The 18,016-nt window shown below is 41.2% G+C and overlaps 1 protein-coding gene across 1 annotated transcript in view; it reads right to left on the bottom strand.

Moving 5' to 3' along the window:
* Window positions 1–18,016, bottom strand: part of PREX1 (phosphatidylinositol-3,4,5-trisphosphate-dependent Rac exchange factor 1) — a gene marked incomplete at its 5' end in the record, with an annotated part of 98,995 nt that overhangs the window by 69,897 nt on the left and 11,082 nt on the right. Inside the window, 3 exons of the mRNA XM_010296351.1 lie at window positions 2,499–2,660; window positions 13,283–13,384; window positions 16,734–16,838. Of these exons, the coding sequence (XP_010294653.1) occupies window positions 2,499–2,660; window positions 13,283–13,384; window positions 16,734–16,838 (369 nt within the window). The remainder of the gene's footprint in view (window positions 1–2,498; window positions 2,661–13,282; window positions 13,385–16,733; window positions 16,839–18,016) is intronic.

Raw genomic sequence — 18,016 nt, 5'->3', positions numbered from 1 at the left:
GTACAGGCTCAGTGTCTGATAGTGATAGTTGTATTAGAGAGGGAGATGCAGACTGGTGGGTGGGGATGTTGAAGAAAAAATGATGAACTGAGGAAAGTGCTCTAAAAAACAACTACTGCTCTTATCGAAGTTACAGATGGCTCTCAAGGGCAAGAAGAAGAGACACTGCAGAAGCAAAATGATGTTACGTTGTTCTTCATGTTGGAAATATTGAGGGTGGCAGCGATGGCAACAGGATGAGGATCAGATCAGGGATGGTCTATTGGGACAGTTGGAAGGAAGTGCGAAGTCACAGAAACCAGTGAAACTGCTAGTTTGGTTAAACAGAAACACCAGACAAGGTGGAGACTGTTCCAAATTATGTGAACAAATTAATGCCAAATTCCATGTTGGACTGCTTGCACACTCCCCACATTCAGGCTACATCCCTTATAATTGTAAAATACTTGGCCGTAAGTATGCTGATCTTCACTTCTTTTTGACAATTTAGATGCTTTGGATTAAAACAGTTGGAAGCTGTAGGCCTTATCAAATTAGCGTGTATGGTATGTAACTGTATATACATGGCACCAGTGTTTCAGAATCCATATCCATGCTAATGGAAAAGGGAAATTTTCAATTTCATAGACGAGATTGGCATCAGATAAATCAAAAATAGGCATAAATTTGCTTTATAGACTTCCTCCTACAGCTGGCTCGGTGGCTTATATTGCTGCATTGTTAAGCAAAAAATTTATTTAATCCAGCAATTGCAGCTTTCCATAGATAGAAATTAGGAACCCTTCTCATTAGAAATAAACTGTGAAATACATCTGAAAAAAATAAAACCAGTTATTTACAAACTAGCACTTTGCTCTAGAGCCATAATTTACAAGGCCCCTAGCACTGTAAAAATCCATCACAGGAAACTGTCAATCAGTTTCAAATTTCTTACATATACAGAAGAAAAAAATGCTGCCATGTTGAGCATTGGCATGTATCTGTGAAATATAATCTAGTTTTCCTCCTTTTAATTAATTAGTTTTAAATTAATTAATTTAAATTTAGAAATGTTCCACAGCTTACTGGGAAGGAAAAACACTTCTTCCTTTTTGAAATTTTGAGCTGAGTGACCTAGGTGACTTTGTTACAAAACAGTGTATATAAACAAATCTGAAAGGGTTTTCAGCCCCAGAATGTTGCTGTGGTTAAGTTAAACCCTAAAAAAAACCAAAACCAAAACCAAAAACAAACAAACAAAAAACACCCAACAAAACCCAGTAAGTTTGGATACCACTTCATTTATAGTATCATGGACACTTTAATAGTCATGCTTCAGGCTTCAGAGTTCAAACCATGTCTCTTGCCTAGAGACCCATGAGTTGCACTGAACCTGAAATGGTTTTATCTGTTTCTAGAAGTCTTGCTATATAGAACATTATATGACTTTGCTGAGCTTACTATCCAAAAAATACACAGCTGGATATCTGGGTTGTTCTCACATCTTTAGCTGGATGCCAAGAACATCCTTCAGGGAAAAAAATGAGCAAGGTTTAAAACATACACAAAAGATAAAAAAATAACCCAAGAGAGCCACAGAGAGCACCCAAGAGTCCCAACATTAGGAAGTTTACATGACCTCTAATAAAATGTCCTCAGTTAAGAAATCCTCAGCTGGCAATGATCAGCCTCAACATTTTAAATGTCAGCATCACTGAACGCCAACGCCATTCTCTCCATGAGACCATTTAACACCACTGACTCCCTGTGGCGCACCTCCCAGAGGCTTCCAACTCCACTGATTCAAGAACTTTCAACTAAAGTCATCACAAGATAAGCTGCCAACCCTTTACACACCATTCTGACTTCCCAGTATTTCTACTGAGTGGCTCTTTTTTCAGATTTCCTCTTCCCCCAAGCTTCACATTGTAGTTTTCCAGATCTCTAATTTTTCTCCCTTCCATTGTAAATGCTTCTACCTACACAGATCCACCTATTGATAAACAAATCACTAGAAACCCACCCATGAGTTACTTAACTGGAACAAACATAAATATACCACTTGCTTTCTAACCTAATGCTTGCTCATCTAACCTTTCTCTTTTATACAGGAAATCTGTATGAAGCTAAATAAGCTAACTTTCAAAGCTCACAGAAAAACTAAAGGCTTGTAGAAATGGAAAGAGAAACTTCCATTATTGAGACCAGCCCTGATTTCATCTTCTAGACTTCTTTGTCTTTCAAATGAGATCTGCCCATTTGAAATTTCAGTCCATTCTAGCTCTAACACCTTCCTTTCTTTCATAGTCCATTTATTCTATTACAGTTTAGCAGTAGCCTGCATACCCAAAATAAATACTAAATTCTAAACTCGTCAGTGATGCCACCCACACCTTCAAGAGCATATACACAGCATGTAAGAAACAGAAATCCCTGTACGCAGTATGAGTCACAAAACTTCAGCCCATTAAACTGTGTAGCAAACTGTCTCCAAGGAGCTTGCTAGTCCTGCGTCCTACCTCCCATCCTTCAATGTGGGACTGCAACTGTTCAAGGGCTTCCAGTTTTTCCATTTGTCTCTTGGTCTCGTTGATATTTGTGCAGACTGTCTTCATTGCCTGCAATGCGTTCTGGACAGCTGGGTGATCAGGATGCTTAGAGGGAGTCCTCTTAGCTAATTCCTTCAAAAAAAAAAAAAGAAAACATGCAACATAAACTTAGAAGCGGGTTATAGAAAGGCATAAGCATTAGTGAAATCCCACAGGAAAATGCCAGAACCACTGCAAAATTAAAGAGAATTTAGGAGCATGTTACTGTAGATGCTGTTTTCTGTTCTTCAGCTGTGCAAGGTTGCCATTTTATACGAATGCTGCTACATAAATGAAGTAATCACTCATGTTAAACATGACAAATTAGGAGAGCTCAAGCCAAATATGTTTTCCTATGTCATATATGTTTGCTACTAGTGTGAACTAAGGCCAACTAAATTAAAAGATTACATAAAAAACACTGCTCACTTCAAAGACATGTGACGGACTGTTGACCTAGCCATGGCTAGATGCTATACCAGCCCTAGTGATGTTCATCCAGTATTTCAGTGATGCTGGATCAGGCCACTTCGATCAGATAAAAATTCTGCCCATAGCAGGTCTTATGAGGAACCACTAGAGCTACGGAAGTGGGGTTTTCTGTGAACTATGGCCTTACAGGAAAAATGCTAGGCTGTATACCCCACCCACAGTACTTACAGAAATGATCAGCTATAGATTAATCCCAACCCATATGAAGCTTTAGGACCTAGGTTGTTTAGATCTGTAACCAGCAGAACAATGCAACCAACGTGCAAACGTTACCTGAGTGGAACTGCCCTCATGAGAAGCCCGTCTCAGGGCCCAAAGCGGGATTCCAGTGAGACACCTCTCCTCACTGAGATACCTCAGCGTAGCGGGTGTCTGTACCCAGGTGCTGGCAGGGGAGGAGAGTTGAGGTGAGGGGCTGCCCTGTGCCGGTTCCAGCCGGCAACAGACCCACAGCAGGACCCAGCTGAGCCCACTGGAGAAGCTGGTGGTGCCTCTGTGAAAACGTGTTTAAGAAAGGGCAAAACGTGGCAAGGCAGAGAGCAAAAACGTGTGAGAAGCAGCCCTGGGAGCACCAAGGCCTGTGAGGTGCCTTCCCAGGAGTGGGGATGTGCTTCAGGTGCCAGAGATTTCCCTACAGCCCATGGAAAGACCATGCTGGAGCAGGTATCTTTCCCAAGCCCACGGAGAGGACCACGACGGAGCAGATATCCACACTGCAGCAGGTGGATGTTCCCTAAAGAAACCATGGCAGGTAGAGAGGCCATGCAGGAGCAGGCTCTCCTAACAGGAACTGCAGCCCATAAAGGACCCACAAAAGACCAGGTTTATCCTCAAGAACAGCAGCAGCCCCAGGAGAGCTCACGCTAGAGCAGAAAAAAGTGTGAGGATGAAGGAGCAGCAAAGAAGAAGTGCGACATACTGACTGCAATCCCCCATTCCCCACACGCCTGGGTTCAGGGCTAGGGGGAAAGTACAGGAGTTGGGAATGCAAGAGTGAACTTGAGCCTGGGGAACACAGTGGGGGAAGGTGTTTTTGTTTCTCACCAGCCAAATATATTTTAATTAGCAATAAATAGAGTCAAATCTGTGTTGCCTGTGATAGTAATTAGTAAGTGATCTCCCCATCTTTATCTTGATTCACAAGCATTTTTTCATCTTATTTTCTCCCCCACCCCATCAAACAGTATGAGTGAGAGAATGGCTGGGTGGACAACCAGCAGCCGGCCAAGGTCAACCATGCAGATAAGCACCTACAGCTCTGTGCATGATGAGTCTGTGTGTCCATAAACTGCAGGGAAACGCACTAGCCGTAGCTGTCCCATGTTTTTATGTGTCAGGAAATGTAGTAATAATTTTATGAAGGAGGAAATTCATTTACAGAAGATTAACTTGTCCAATGGCAAGTCACTTGCAGAACCAAGACTTCCTGGCACTCAGTTCAGTGTTTTAAACTCCAAGACAGGCCCATGGCAAGTGGAGAGGGTCCCCCAAAAGTCAAAGTGGAAACAAGTTCTGGAGGGGGAGAGGCCAAGAGAGCAGCGGGAGTTTAGCAGGGACTCTTCCCCAAATTATGTTTAGGAGGCTGGGGCACATGTTTTGACTGGAGAGATTAACATAGAGATGAACAACATGTCTGCTCTGAAGGAGTTCCTAAGAGACTCTGCTCCACTTTATTCAATGCACAGCAGCCCAGTTAAATGCTGCCCACTGAAATACAGTAGTGGGAAAACTTGGGACCCGATAATATTAACCAGTTTGGCAAAAGAGGCAACCACTGTCAACTCACAATTAATCATTTTTTAGACCAATACTATTTTATAGTCAGCCACAATTGGATAAGGATACATTAAAGAAGCCTTAACTAAGGCTGGTAATTTCATCTTGATACATAATATGGTGTTTAAGACCCACATTTTTACATTGCCTGGAACATTTAACTTTCTCACTATGTTCTGTTTTGCCTCAACATGTTATTTGGTTGTTTTAAAGTCCTGTGTCTAAATGGCAAACTGCTGCTCAATTGCATCATTCTGCATAAGACACAAGAATATAGCCAGAGACCCTGCACAGCAGTGTGGGCTGAACATATCTGAATTGCTTCAATCCATAGTTCCCACAGCTAAGGGCAAAGACAGCCTGTTACAGTTGTTCATCCAAAATAAGTGACTGCAATCCCCAAATGCCTGTCATGGACTCCAACTAGGCTGACTCTGTGGTTTGATTTGCCTTTTGCTTCTCCACATCAGCATGTTAACCTAAGTAAGTGTCTCTTCACCACACAAAATTTTGCCATATTGGCATTAAAGATGTTTGTGCCATGCTGTCTTGCTTGGTGCGGACACTCTGATTTCAGGTATGACCTTGAGTATTACTGGGGCTTGCCTTGCCTGAGTTAGTCACACAACCCTATAATACAAGCACTGCTCCTAAACTGACTTACGTCCACACACAACCTCTAGACCAAATTAACGGGTACTTTTAAGCTCAAGTTACATGGCCTGTCACAGAGTAGTGGGATATGGGCTGAAGTTCAAGATCTGCTGAAGCTTGCATTAACTTACAGTAACTGTAATAGCTGCTAATTAAACCACTTTGCTAATCCAGACACTCTGAGCTGCTAAATCAAGGAGCTTTCTCTGTCCTTGTGTTGATTCATAGATCTGCTCTACAAAGGTCTTTAGACAGAAGTCACCTTTAGCACGTGAAAGGCAGGAGAGAGATGTTGCATCTTGGTGACACTAGACTGCTCCACGCTTCCAAAACAGAGTGCAGAATTTCTGCTACGTGACTCTCATTAAAAACCAAATAAGTTCTGCAGCTCAGGTGTCACCCACACTGCTCTGGAAACAGGTATGTATACACTAGCACTAACCACCCTTTTCTGAAATATCACCAAGATACCGAGAAAGCACTTCCCCTTCACAGCAGCCCTCTGCTGCAATAAACACAGCATCTTCCCCACTCCTGCTAGCTGCCTGCAGTTCTGCCCAAGGAGCAGGAGAGGAGGCTGGAAAAGGCAGGGAGGGTGCTGGCTGGGGAAGTCAGTTGCCTCAGCAGCACAGACAGTCAGAGAACTTCGTCTCACCACTGCCCGGTCTTAAGCCATGTGAGGAAGAGTCCTGCTGCTCCGACTGCCATTCCCCAAAATTGCAGAGCCTAGCACTTCTGAAATCAGTCAGGGAGCTCTCGGTGCTTATTTGTTTTGACAGATTTATGATGTGTAAACTCTGAGAGCATTTGACATTTTGAAAGGCAGCTGAGAGACAGACCAGATGGTAAACCTTGGGTATGACTGTCTTGTCCTCCATAAAGCTCATATTTGTCTATTCACTAATTGTGGTTAACCCCCAAAAAAACAACCAACCAAAAAAAAAAAAAGAGGAGAGAACTCGGTAAAAAGAATATTACACAGGAAGATGCAAAGAGGTGGCAGGAGGGATGATGAGCAAATAATGCAGGCAGGCAGAGGAAACTAGAGGTTTTTTAAATGTAAACACAAGTTTAATATTTCCTAGAAAAAAGGATGTTTTGCTGATCTTTATTAAAAAAGAAGTCTCTGTCATCCTTCCCCATGTCCTCTCCTGCCACACAAAAATGATTGTGTACTTAAAAATGACAACAGAACACATGTTTTGCAGATGAATTTTACAAGTCTCTATTTTAAAAATTCCTTCCTCCTATCTTTATACTCTTGAGGCCTCTCAGACATGGTTTAACATGGATTTTGTGCAATGAATGTTAACACTGTGCACTGACTGGTGCAAATAATTGCTTGACAGGCTGTCTCGCTTTGCGCTACAAACCACTGCATGCATATATTACAGTTTGAGAGACACATTCATTGGTTGCTTACTGAATATCTCAAGATTACAGAGATAACAAAGACAACATATTTCTTTGTTTATCAGTTCAAAAAGTTGTGTTAATAAACAGTTCAGTTCCAAAATGTGCTTTAAAAAAAAACCAAACCCTTCTGTTAATATAAAAGTTTCCAGGAGGTTTATATTCATATTTTACATTTTTTAATATTTGCTTGTATTAAAAAATATTTTCCACTTCAACTAAGCAGAACGTAAATGTTACACCAGGCTCTACCTGTGTACCTGCCAAGCAGGTTTTTTTATTCTGTATATTTTTAGAATTTCTAATTGATGTCATGTTTCTGCAGGGTAAAGACTAGACAAGCAATGATAAATCAGTAAAACTTATTATATTCGATGCACCATCAAATCTATGACATATGCTAAATTAAAATGTAACAAAAACATGTTTCCAGTTTTATAAATATTACAAGTTATTTGTGATTATATAAAAGAAGTGTGGAAGACAGAAGTATGATTTACAAATTGGCAGTGTTCCTTACAACTCTGTAGGGTATAAATAATTCTTAATGTTGTGCCTCAGAGTTGGATTTCTACCAGGCAATGTCATGAATCTAAGAGCAACAGCACTTTGGGGGGGCGGGGAGGAGGACAAAAAACTAAACCCCCAAAGATTAAATATATTCAATAACATCCAGTTGGAAGGTTCTGTTCCTTAAACAGCCCTGAGAAAAACGGAGAGGGAAAAGAGGGGAGACAGTGAGTTAACCTTTCTCTATCCTGCTCTGTATCCACACCACTGGCTTCCCATCTTTCCCGTTCTTTCCCTTTCAAAGTCCAGGCACTGCATTTCTTAAGGCCTGTGTGTGCCTCACTGTTGGGCTTTCCCTTTCAAGAGGATTCTGCATCTGGTCACTCAGCGTTTCTGCATTCAGGTTTTTCTTTCCCTCCTAGGACCAATGAGTCTTCTATGACATGAAGCAATACGTAATTACTGCCCTAAATCGTCCGCGGACTTGTGTACATTATGAGGTATTTTTAAAGGATCAGAGGTGGAATGTGCATTTCTTGCTGGAGTCCGAGCGATGCCTTACGAGAACAGACATCAAACAAGAAACCACCTCTGCGACAGGCACTGGGCTATCAGGAGCCTGTAGGGCTGCGGCTATCATGCGCTGCACATTCCTGGTGTGTTGGGAGGAAGGAGACAGAAAGGACTGCTCCTAATCCCCACCCCCAATGGTGTGATTAACTCGTGATCACCACTCCCCTAGGGTTTTCTTCTTGCTGACTTAAATGCTCTTTATTAAGGGAAAAAGGCTATTTTTGTTCAGAGATTGGTTTACAAAACAACTGCTTCTACTTTTAAGTACTATAGTTCACACTAATTAATACAGAGTCATACAATTATCATCGGTGAGACAGAGCTGCCTTAACCCAAAACGTTCTGCTAGAAATATTCACTTGGAAAGCTTTCCAGTGTACGTACACGCGCTGGAGTTTTAAGACGCTCACACAGTATATGCTCTCAAGGTCTGTGCATCCGTTTGCCTTCGCTTCTTTTCTTCTTACCAAATCGTAATGCCCATCACAGCCAGCACAGTTTCATTTTGTTCAAGTCTAGTCTAAGCCCCTTTCTCACTTTAAGGAAATTTTATAATGAAGCTCATCGCTAACAAATATTTAGAAATCCTACACTCCCAAATACAGTTCAAATCATTTGCTGAACTTTGACAGCAAGAAAAAGAAGTGGAAGTCACATTAGGGAGCTTTTGGACTGGGGATAAAAGTAATTTGCTGACCAACAAATTTCATGCTAAATTTTCTTGCATGCTATCTGAAGCAGACAAAAACTGTATTAGGCACAAAAATATTAATATCAGTGTTTCTCTATAAGCACAGAGATTATGAAACACTACAGCTAGGTTTGAGTCCCACCCTTCAAACCATATATAAGCCTTGCAAAGTAGACAGTGTTCCAAAGAAAACAATCAAAATTTTAAAGCTCAAAAAATAAAAAACCCAACCAAAAAACCTGTTTCCAGTCAGCCATTCCAAAGTTGCAATATTTAGTTCACAAAAAATGGAAACTACAGGTAAAATTGAAATTTATTAATCACCATCATTTGAATCATTGTTTTGTCTCCATCATTTGTTAGTTCAAAAAACCAAATAGCTTCATCAGAGGATGAGAAAACACAAGATCACCAATTTCAGGATGCCATCCTTTATATTGGTAATATATGTTTAAGGTATATCTGCACTTGGAGATATTCCAGTACATTATTCCTAATTAAGTAACCCAAATGAACACCGTGCTAGATGCTATTATTCTGAAAAAGAATACTCACATATTGTATTAATAAAAAAAATAGTTACAGTGTTTTAAATATGTGCCTTACTCTACTCTTTAGGTTGACTTTCACACACAGACAAGTCTGAGTTACTGTGTTCATACTATCTTTATCAAACCTAACTACTTAGCTGTACTAAATTCTTATGCTATATAACAAGGTCGTATCAAAGTTATCAGAAAAGCTGGATGTTCACAAACTCTTGCTAAAAACAAAAAGTAAAAGAGGAAAGTAGGATAGCTCTAGTCTATGACTTTTCTAATCAGTTGGAATACAATAGTATCTGTTTGCCCTGGGAATTAGATAAAATAAGATCCAATCCCCATGAATACAAAATAGCTATTTCAGGAGCAATAACTGCAGTTCAGCAGCAAAGGGAGAGCAAACACTTAATTTGAGGGTTGTGTTATTTTAAAATATGCTTTTTTTTTTTGCTTGGAGAGTTGCATTTTCTTGGTCAGCTCTAGCAAATCAGCCTGTAATTTCCTTCAGCTGTTCTCACATCTGAAACATTCGTGTCCACTCTGGTAATTTCGTGCTAGCAAGTATCAAACAAGTCTTGAAGGGGATACAATTATTCACTATGAAATCACTGCTTCTGAGAATCAGCATCAATTGATCACAGATATTTTCTGAACTGAACAACCCCTAGTAATGGCATAGTCTCGCTGAATGAGGCAGATTTGTTGCCTAACTGAAACAAAATTCCCCTCAGCTTTTTCTTAAAACTTTTATTTCCTGTCCAGGAAATTTCAAGTAGTGAACAGCGTGTGATTTATATCACCCTATATACAAAAAGAAATCCATAGGAAAAAAGGAATGGGACATCACGAGATGCCGCGACACAGCTCCTCCCGTTTGCTCCCTTCATGGCTATTTGTTCAACAAGTACGCATGGGTCTCGGTGAACCACACCAGAGCCAAACACCAGAGTCCCCAGGCCCAAAAGCAGTCACAGTGCTGGCATCAGAGGACAGATTTATCTTTATTCTACCCCACTGTGGCTTGAAGCCCTGGCCTTGTAGGTCTTGGCTTTGGCTTTCAAAGGAGGTAGGTTTGGGTCTCCCTTTTTGACATATACAACTGTACACATGTGAGAAAGTGGAAACCACCAGTTTATTTCCACTGACCTGTATTTGATCCCCAGAGCCTAATGACTTCAGTTGCCACTGAACTTGGAAAGATCTGAATTATGGTTTAAAATATTTGTTTTGTTCTAATCTTCTTTTAATACCCTCTTGCGAAACAAATTCTTAAAGAAAAGCAAGATAAAACTGGTCCATTCATAACTCTTCCAATCCCTGATACATACTTTCCGAAAGACCTGTCCTAAAACGGTACAGAGGAATGAGAAAATTGAAGCTGAAGAATACCAAAATGTCATTGCATCAATGATGCTACTACCTTGTAATCCAAGGTGTGTGTTTCTTTTGAGTGTGTTTCTGTAACCAGCATCCTCATGGCATTTGAGTAAAAGCCCTGAGATTTCAGGAAAATTAGTAGCATTGGCAGGTTCTGCCATTCTAGCATTTTGATGAGCCTTTAAAGCAGAATAGAAATTTTAATTTGCAAGTCTAGCTTCTGTCAGTAGATAAAAAGTTTACAGATTATTCAAACTGATAGAAATATACCACTTATAATCATGTTTTCCAGAAAGCTTAGGAATTAAGCAGGTCTCATTAGCAATGGGTGATTCAGCAACCAAGACATACTGAAAAGAGAAAAAGAAGCAGCACTGAGGTGAAGAAATGTAGGGAGGTCTCTAAGACAGCTGTGTACGTAGCTTAGAGCTGAGAGCCCCAAACTGTGCTTGAGAGATGACTGGTGATCCACATATTGAGTGGTCAGATCTGATACATGAAACCACACTGACTTCAGAGCTACTTCAAGCTTATCAAGGACACAGAGAAAAATATAAAAAATACAGAGTGCTAACAGTGATCTTTTGGTCCGAAAAGTTTGGAAAATAGTGGGGTAGAACTGGTTAAAGATCACTTTTAGTTAAGCATAGAAAGGGTACACCAGATATTGACCGCTCTGGCTGGATTAAGATGTCTCCAACATGGAATAAATAGATGAAGAAACCTGTTCTTCAGGCTCTGTACCCATTAATGACTCCCTTCACACGAAGGGTAACCATGACAGGAAATCTGCAGGATATTAACTCTACATTTTGTAGTAACAGCACAAATATAAAGATCAGTTCAAAAGTAAAAACCCAGTCACTATCTCTAGTTGAAGTTTCTTGGGAAATAGAAGAGGCACCTCTGTAAGGAATCAAAACAATCTCTGATTTTCAGTCTTGAACACGCAGTTAGATAACAATCACAGAACACACCACAGAGTGAAAATTAGAAGACATAAACATTATCAAAAAACTTGGTCAAGAATGTGCACTTTAAGGTCCCCACATCCCCTGGTCCGTTTACCATATCAAATGCTATAGGAACTCCTTTTCTGTGCACATGGATGTTGCTCACAGTCATCACGCAGATCCACAGACTGAACGGGCACCAAATTCTCCCCACACTAACCCCAAATAAACACAGCAGACTTAAAGTGAGGCATCATTAGGATTTCAATTATGTCTACGTAACCAGTCCTCTCTGAAGATAAACCAGAGCTGGAGCCACTTACTTGCTTTCCTGATCTAGGCATCCTTGCCCTACCTTGACTATCATAAATACTGTGGAAATGTTTGTAGCAGTCTCGCACATTAGCTTCTCCTGCTATGTGCCTAAATTGAGCATGCTTTTGTTTGTTCAAACTGTAAGTGGAGTCGTGGACAGACTGACTGGACTGATAGACTGGCTGCATACCCATAAATCCCAGTAGCTAGGTCCATAAGGAACTGCGCATGAATGTCTGCTGTAAGAGGGGTTTGTGCACAGCTGCATAGACAACAGAATGATTCCACCTGTAGGAAAGACATTTAAAGACATTTTGAAAATTCGGTTCTGAAAGCTCCAACTGGATGGAAAGAAATAATTTAAACATTTATCAGATGAAGCAATTTTAAATGGAGCAGCAGATCAGTACTGAGCTAACCAGCTTGTACCTATGAAAACCCTTATTCACGCTGAATGCGTGGACACAGCACTGCGATAGCTTTACATGACATACAGTTGATTCATGTGGTCAGTGTCTGACCAAGAGCACCACAGAATTCTTACTTTCTTCAACAATTCAGGAAGGGACCTTTCTTTCAAAATATGAAGCAATTTCTTCTTATATCTTTTATTAATTAATTTTATTTTAGTAAAAGTAATGTTACTCTGACTGAGAAAGAGATTGGTATCACTGAAGATTGATGGCTGTTAGTCACAGAGTAGCTACAAGGCCACCGGTGATGCAAGCTCCCCCAGCAACTTCTTTCTGCTTTTCCCTTTCCTTGTCCCCAACAGGCATGCGACCCAGCCCTGACCTGAAGGGATGAGAGGCAAGTTAGCTCTTTTCGGGTCTTTTATTCTTTAGCTCCTACAGTAAGAATCCTAGCAAGGGGGCCAATTAGTGCAAACTGCAGTAGTCATTTCTGCAGTGACACCTATCCGTTGGGAACTCAGATGAGACGACGAAACAGTTTTCAAACAAGCCTCCAAACAGCTGTCAGATACAGGATTTTGATCATTACTGACCTGAACACACTCAAACTACAGACCTTGTGATGAAAGATGTATCCCATTTCCAGTCCCCAGAGCCATCCAGTCCCTCAGAACACTGATATAATTCTACCTGAACACAGCTTTTCAGGAAGTGGCTAAAATAGCACTCACAAGCCTTAGGAAACATCTGAAGAGCACCGAAGTCAAAAGGCATTAGTCAGTAAGTTACCCTGTCTGGTCTACCCACACCATTACAAGATTTAGCAGCCTGTCAGCATCAGCCAGCTTTTTGACCGTACCCATAAAAAGCCATTTTCTTCAGAGAGGATCCAACTCTTAGAAGTGCAAACCAGGAAGGTAGTACTGACAACAAAAGTCAGGGCTAACAAATTGCAGAATAACTCCAAGAATAAAAGCACCATCTGGAGAAATACTTTTTGGTTTACCTTAAGCAGAAGTGGATATTTGCAAATCCTCTGAATTGGAGTCAGCAGATAACCCTCTAGTGGAATGTCTGTCGTCTTTCTGCCTCCCAAAAGCATGCAACCCTATAATCAAAAAAGGAAACAAATGTTACCTCAGACACAAAGCTTTCAGATGCTCTTTGACATGATTTTGTATTCCTACAACATTTATGAAGGTCGGAAAGCACTTTGCCACACTTAAGATACAGAAAATGGGATTTCATTCACCACTGAAACAGTCATCAAGCCTGCAAAGTTCTTTGTGCATCAGCAGAAGAAAACTTGCTCTGGATAACAGTGGCTGTATAGGAAGGTATCTTCCCAGAGAAATAATATACACCTGGTGACTCAAAAAATCCCATAACAATATGATAACAAATCAGCAAACCTAGATGCAACATTACCTAAAAGAATCCAGCCTAGCCCCACAACCGATATGACCATTTGTCTTCGTTCACTATGCAAAGTTTGCACTGTTGGTCCAGAAAACTCTTGAAGGCTAAAATAAAGTGTACTAACTAGTAATCATATAATTAACCCTGGTCCAATCCTTATGTCTGAAGGAAATTGAAGTGGAATTGAAATGAGTCCTCTGTGTCACATCTACCAATTCTCTGGCAAAACATTATGTCTAAGCACAGCTCGACAAACAGTATGGCCACACTGGCTGCCTAACCAGCACACATGCAGCTCTCGACCAGCCACAGCACGTATTGCTGCTTGCCCCGCAAAAAAAGCTATGGGACATGCAGGCAAGGCAAGAGGTGCAAGAAGCAATGAAATTTAAGGAAATTGGGTTTCATTAATTCTGATGTTCATTTAAAAAAGAAAAGGGGGGGAGGGGGGGGGGGGGGTTCAGCGTCAATTTTGCGAAGCTCTGTGTCTTCCAAGCAGAAAGAAGGTGAAGGGCATTTCTATACCTAGAAAAATTATGACTCGGTGTTGTTTAAACACAGTAAGGAAGGGGACAATTATTGGACCAATACACCAAAGAAATCCAAGTCCAAATAGATTTTAGGCTGAGGAACAGAAGCAGCAACTGATCAACCCTTGCAATACTCACACAATGAGTTCACACAAGTATGGAGGGGCCCCGCATTCCAGAAAAATAATTTCACAGATAAATTTGCACTCACTATCTCAAAACATCTGATGCTCAAATGTCTCAGTAGTTTATGGAAATTCATTTCCAGGGATTGACATTGAAGGGGAGTATAAGAACTGGGTACGACATCAAAAAAAAGACATAAAAAAAAACCTACAATCCTTGACTTGTCCTTACTTTGTCACAACAGTCTGTAATCTCTGTGTGATAAACAAATACTGACCTACTGTAAGCTTTTTATACATTTCCCTGAAGATTCCATTATTGGCTGCTGCCAGAGGCAGGTATTGGACTCAGATGGACTTCAAACCTATTTCAGATAAACTACTCTACAATCCTATGTTTGACCATGAATCTGGACAGCTTTGCTCCAAAAAATCACCCCAGCTGCAAACCTGTCCTGTCAACAGAAGCTCAAGTTTAAATTCAGTTCAGCCAAGATGTGCTCGCTTTGGGGCATCACTGATAACATTTTGCCCTGTGAAACGTGTGCTGTGGCTCAGACACACTCTGAAATTTAGTGGATTTTTGGCTGTAGTTCAACAATCCTCCTCTTCAAGGAATGTTCACAGACATCATACAAAATCTCATTAGTTCTAACTGGTATTTTTACAGACAATCGTCTGTAAAATAACCCTTCCCCAGGCTATTCTAGATCTGTGGCGTTGGCTACAAGCTCACAAAGCTCCCTGTCCAATTTTCCAAGTCTCGAGTGATTCAGTCCTTCCCATCTCTTCTTTCAGCCCTCTCTCTAGCTCTGGGCTCAAAACTGCCCTTTAACACTTACTAATTTTTCAAACACATTCCCACATTCTATATTTCAGCAGCTGTAAGGGGGCAATTGGGCCAAATCTATCCTCACAAGCAAAGCTTTGTATTTTAATGCAGCTTTCTCTGCGTGGTGGCATTATATCATTGGCTTTAGGAGGCAGCGGACAGAAGGGAGGCCTGGAAGAAATTACAGCAGCCACAGCAAAGTAGACACTTCAGTGTAGCCTCTCCTCCCATATTTACTGCTATTTTAAGAGGCTCTTGGATTCAGGTGCTGCAGCAAGCCACAGCAGACAGTGTGACATCTTTTATGTGCCTCGTAATCAGTTTGCCAGCTGCTGCCGCTAACACAGACAGGAGGCTTTTGCCAATCCAGTGGAAGTGGAGAAATCTCTGAATGTTGGGAAGAATGGTGTTTACATGCACTTTTGTCTCTCCTCTTTCTCATTAGTTTCCCTCAACAGAAGCACCCAGAGGAACGCATGAGCAAGGAAAGGGTCATTTGGTGACTCAAACTAATGGTTTAACAAGGTTCATTAAAACTCAGACATGACAAAGAGATTCTGACTACCCAATAGCATGAGTGCTTGTCCCTGCTGCTCCCTCCAAGGCCTATATTTTGTGGCTAAAAGAATGCTCTGGCCCTGCTTGTGACAAACATTTATGCAGAAGTTTCCTTTTGCTGTACTATATTGGGAAAGAGCAGACCTTTGGCAGAAAGGAAGAAGAAACACAGAAAGCAGCACAGGATCTCTGCAAAAGAGACAGCCTTTATTTTAACTCATAGTATTTACTAAGAAAAAAAAAGCTAACGTGCTGAATTAGTCCCTCACCTACATTGCCAACCCCATTCCAAATGCCATGCATCCATTGCCAGGAAAATAAGACATCCAAAAATCAAGCAGAATTGGAATGAAGTCTAGGAGAAGAAACATCCAAGAAAAGAAAGAAAAATAAGGAATGCTGGGCAGAAGACACTGTCCACTAGTTGCTTCCCCTCCCAGCCCAGCCTCGATAGAGGCATTTGAAGGCTGTATGTCACAGTCCCTCCCAACATACATACTAGTACATCATGGGTTGGGTGGGGAGTTGGGTCATTTTTTGATACAAGCAGCAGTGACGCAGTCAAAACAATTCATCCAGACTACATTTCTTGCCCACAACTGGACTGGAAAAGGGTGTCAGAAGCAGGCCACATTTTTCTGGTGGGTCTGCAGATGGTGAATTGGTCAGAGAACTGCGCAGGGAATCAGATCCACTGGGAACTAGTCACAGCCCTGCTGCTGACTTATTGCATTACTCCTTTCACAATCTTTGCTCAAATCTTCTGTTGCTTCTTTTAAAAAAAAATTTTAAAAATCCCTGTTTCCACTGAAACTGTGCTTACTTCTGCGCCTGAACTCATCAGTGGTTTCAATACCTATCTATCCTGCGTGCTGCATACCTGGAATCGGTAATGTCTGCAAAATGCCCAGCGTTCCTGGGATACCAAAGGGTTATTATGAGTACAGTGCAAAGTCAGATCATTAAGTCAAGAGCGCTAAAGAAGGTGCTTACCAGAAGGAATGTTCTCACTGTTGGGATCTTGTTCAATTCCATCAGCAGTCTGAGTGCTTTCTCATGGTTGCTACAGTACTCCTCGTACACAAAGAATTTGTCTTTCTGCAAGTAAAAACACAGTGACTTATAGACTCAGACAAAACTGGAGTGACTATTTTGTCACAGTCTGATACCAAATTCTTTACAAAGGGGTGTGCACTCAGAGTGGCATTAGGATTGCAGTTTACATGAAGCGCATGATGCTCCTCTATCGTGAATAACATATAGAGTTATTGCACCAATTCCTAACTTACTCTGTTGTAAGTTAACATCAGCTTCCTGAGCACAGAGACTTCCAGCACTTTCCCCTTAACGCATCACTGAAATAATATATTCTTTGCTGAAATAACTGATTTTGCCATCTGAGGGATACTTGCATGTGTGTCAAAATATTCCAGCAGATTAGCCAGGAGCAGAGAAAAGCCAGGAGGAAGGGGGCTGACATTTCTGAGCTGTGCTGACCACTCCTGCAGGAGGAAGAAACAGAGGTGGCTGGGAAGAACCAAGGCCTGGAAGAACCTCAGAAATCTGGAGGGGAACTATAACACAAAGCAACCAGCTGGAAACCCCCTGCCTTTCAGGGCTGAGGGGGAACCCCCAGTGAGTTGGCTGGTTCACTTTGTGTTCTGAAACAAGCAGCAGACTTCACCATTTTGATGCAACACTAAATAGTGGGTCAGCTGTCCACAACAGTTTCCCTAAATGGAAGAATTTCAAATACACACAAAATAATCAACATATTACAGAAATTAAAGGAAGGGAAAGGTAGCTTCACAACTAGATTGAGGTACTTACACTGGAATATGTCAGACCCACGAGCACATGCAGTGGAATGAAATCCCCTGTTAAGAAACATGGGTCAGCTGGCAGCACCCAGTTCTGCTTTACTGATTTCCAGAATCACACACAGTGCAACTTCTTCTAACTAAAATGACCAGAGATGCTGAACCCATTGCAAACATCAGATATCTGGAAACACTGAAATGATTCATAAAAGAAGCAATAACAACTATTTCCACGCCTGAGCAGATCAGGCAAGGAGCTGGTTGATCCTTTCAAGGCTGTTGAGAAGGGCTGAACTTTCAGCAGCTATGCTCTGAGATTCCAGTATTGCATTCACTGGAATGAAAGGTGTGTCAGGAGACCCTATTACACTTTAGTCAGGTTAAATGATTCAGAAGCCAAAAATACCCATCATTTTTTGGCTGCTTTTCACAATATTAGTTTCTTTCCTGGTTCAG

The sequence above is a fragment of the Phaethon lepturus genome, unplaced genomic scaffold, assembly GCF_000687285.1.
Source record: "Phaethon lepturus isolate BGI_N335 unplaced genomic scaffold, ASM68728v1 scaffold21081, whole genome shotgun sequence".
Classification (NCBI taxonomy): domain Eukaryota; kingdom Metazoa; phylum Chordata; class Aves; order Phaethontiformes; family Phaethontidae; genus Phaethon; species Phaethon lepturus.
This window is presented reverse-complemented; position numbering and strand designations above follow the sequence as displayed.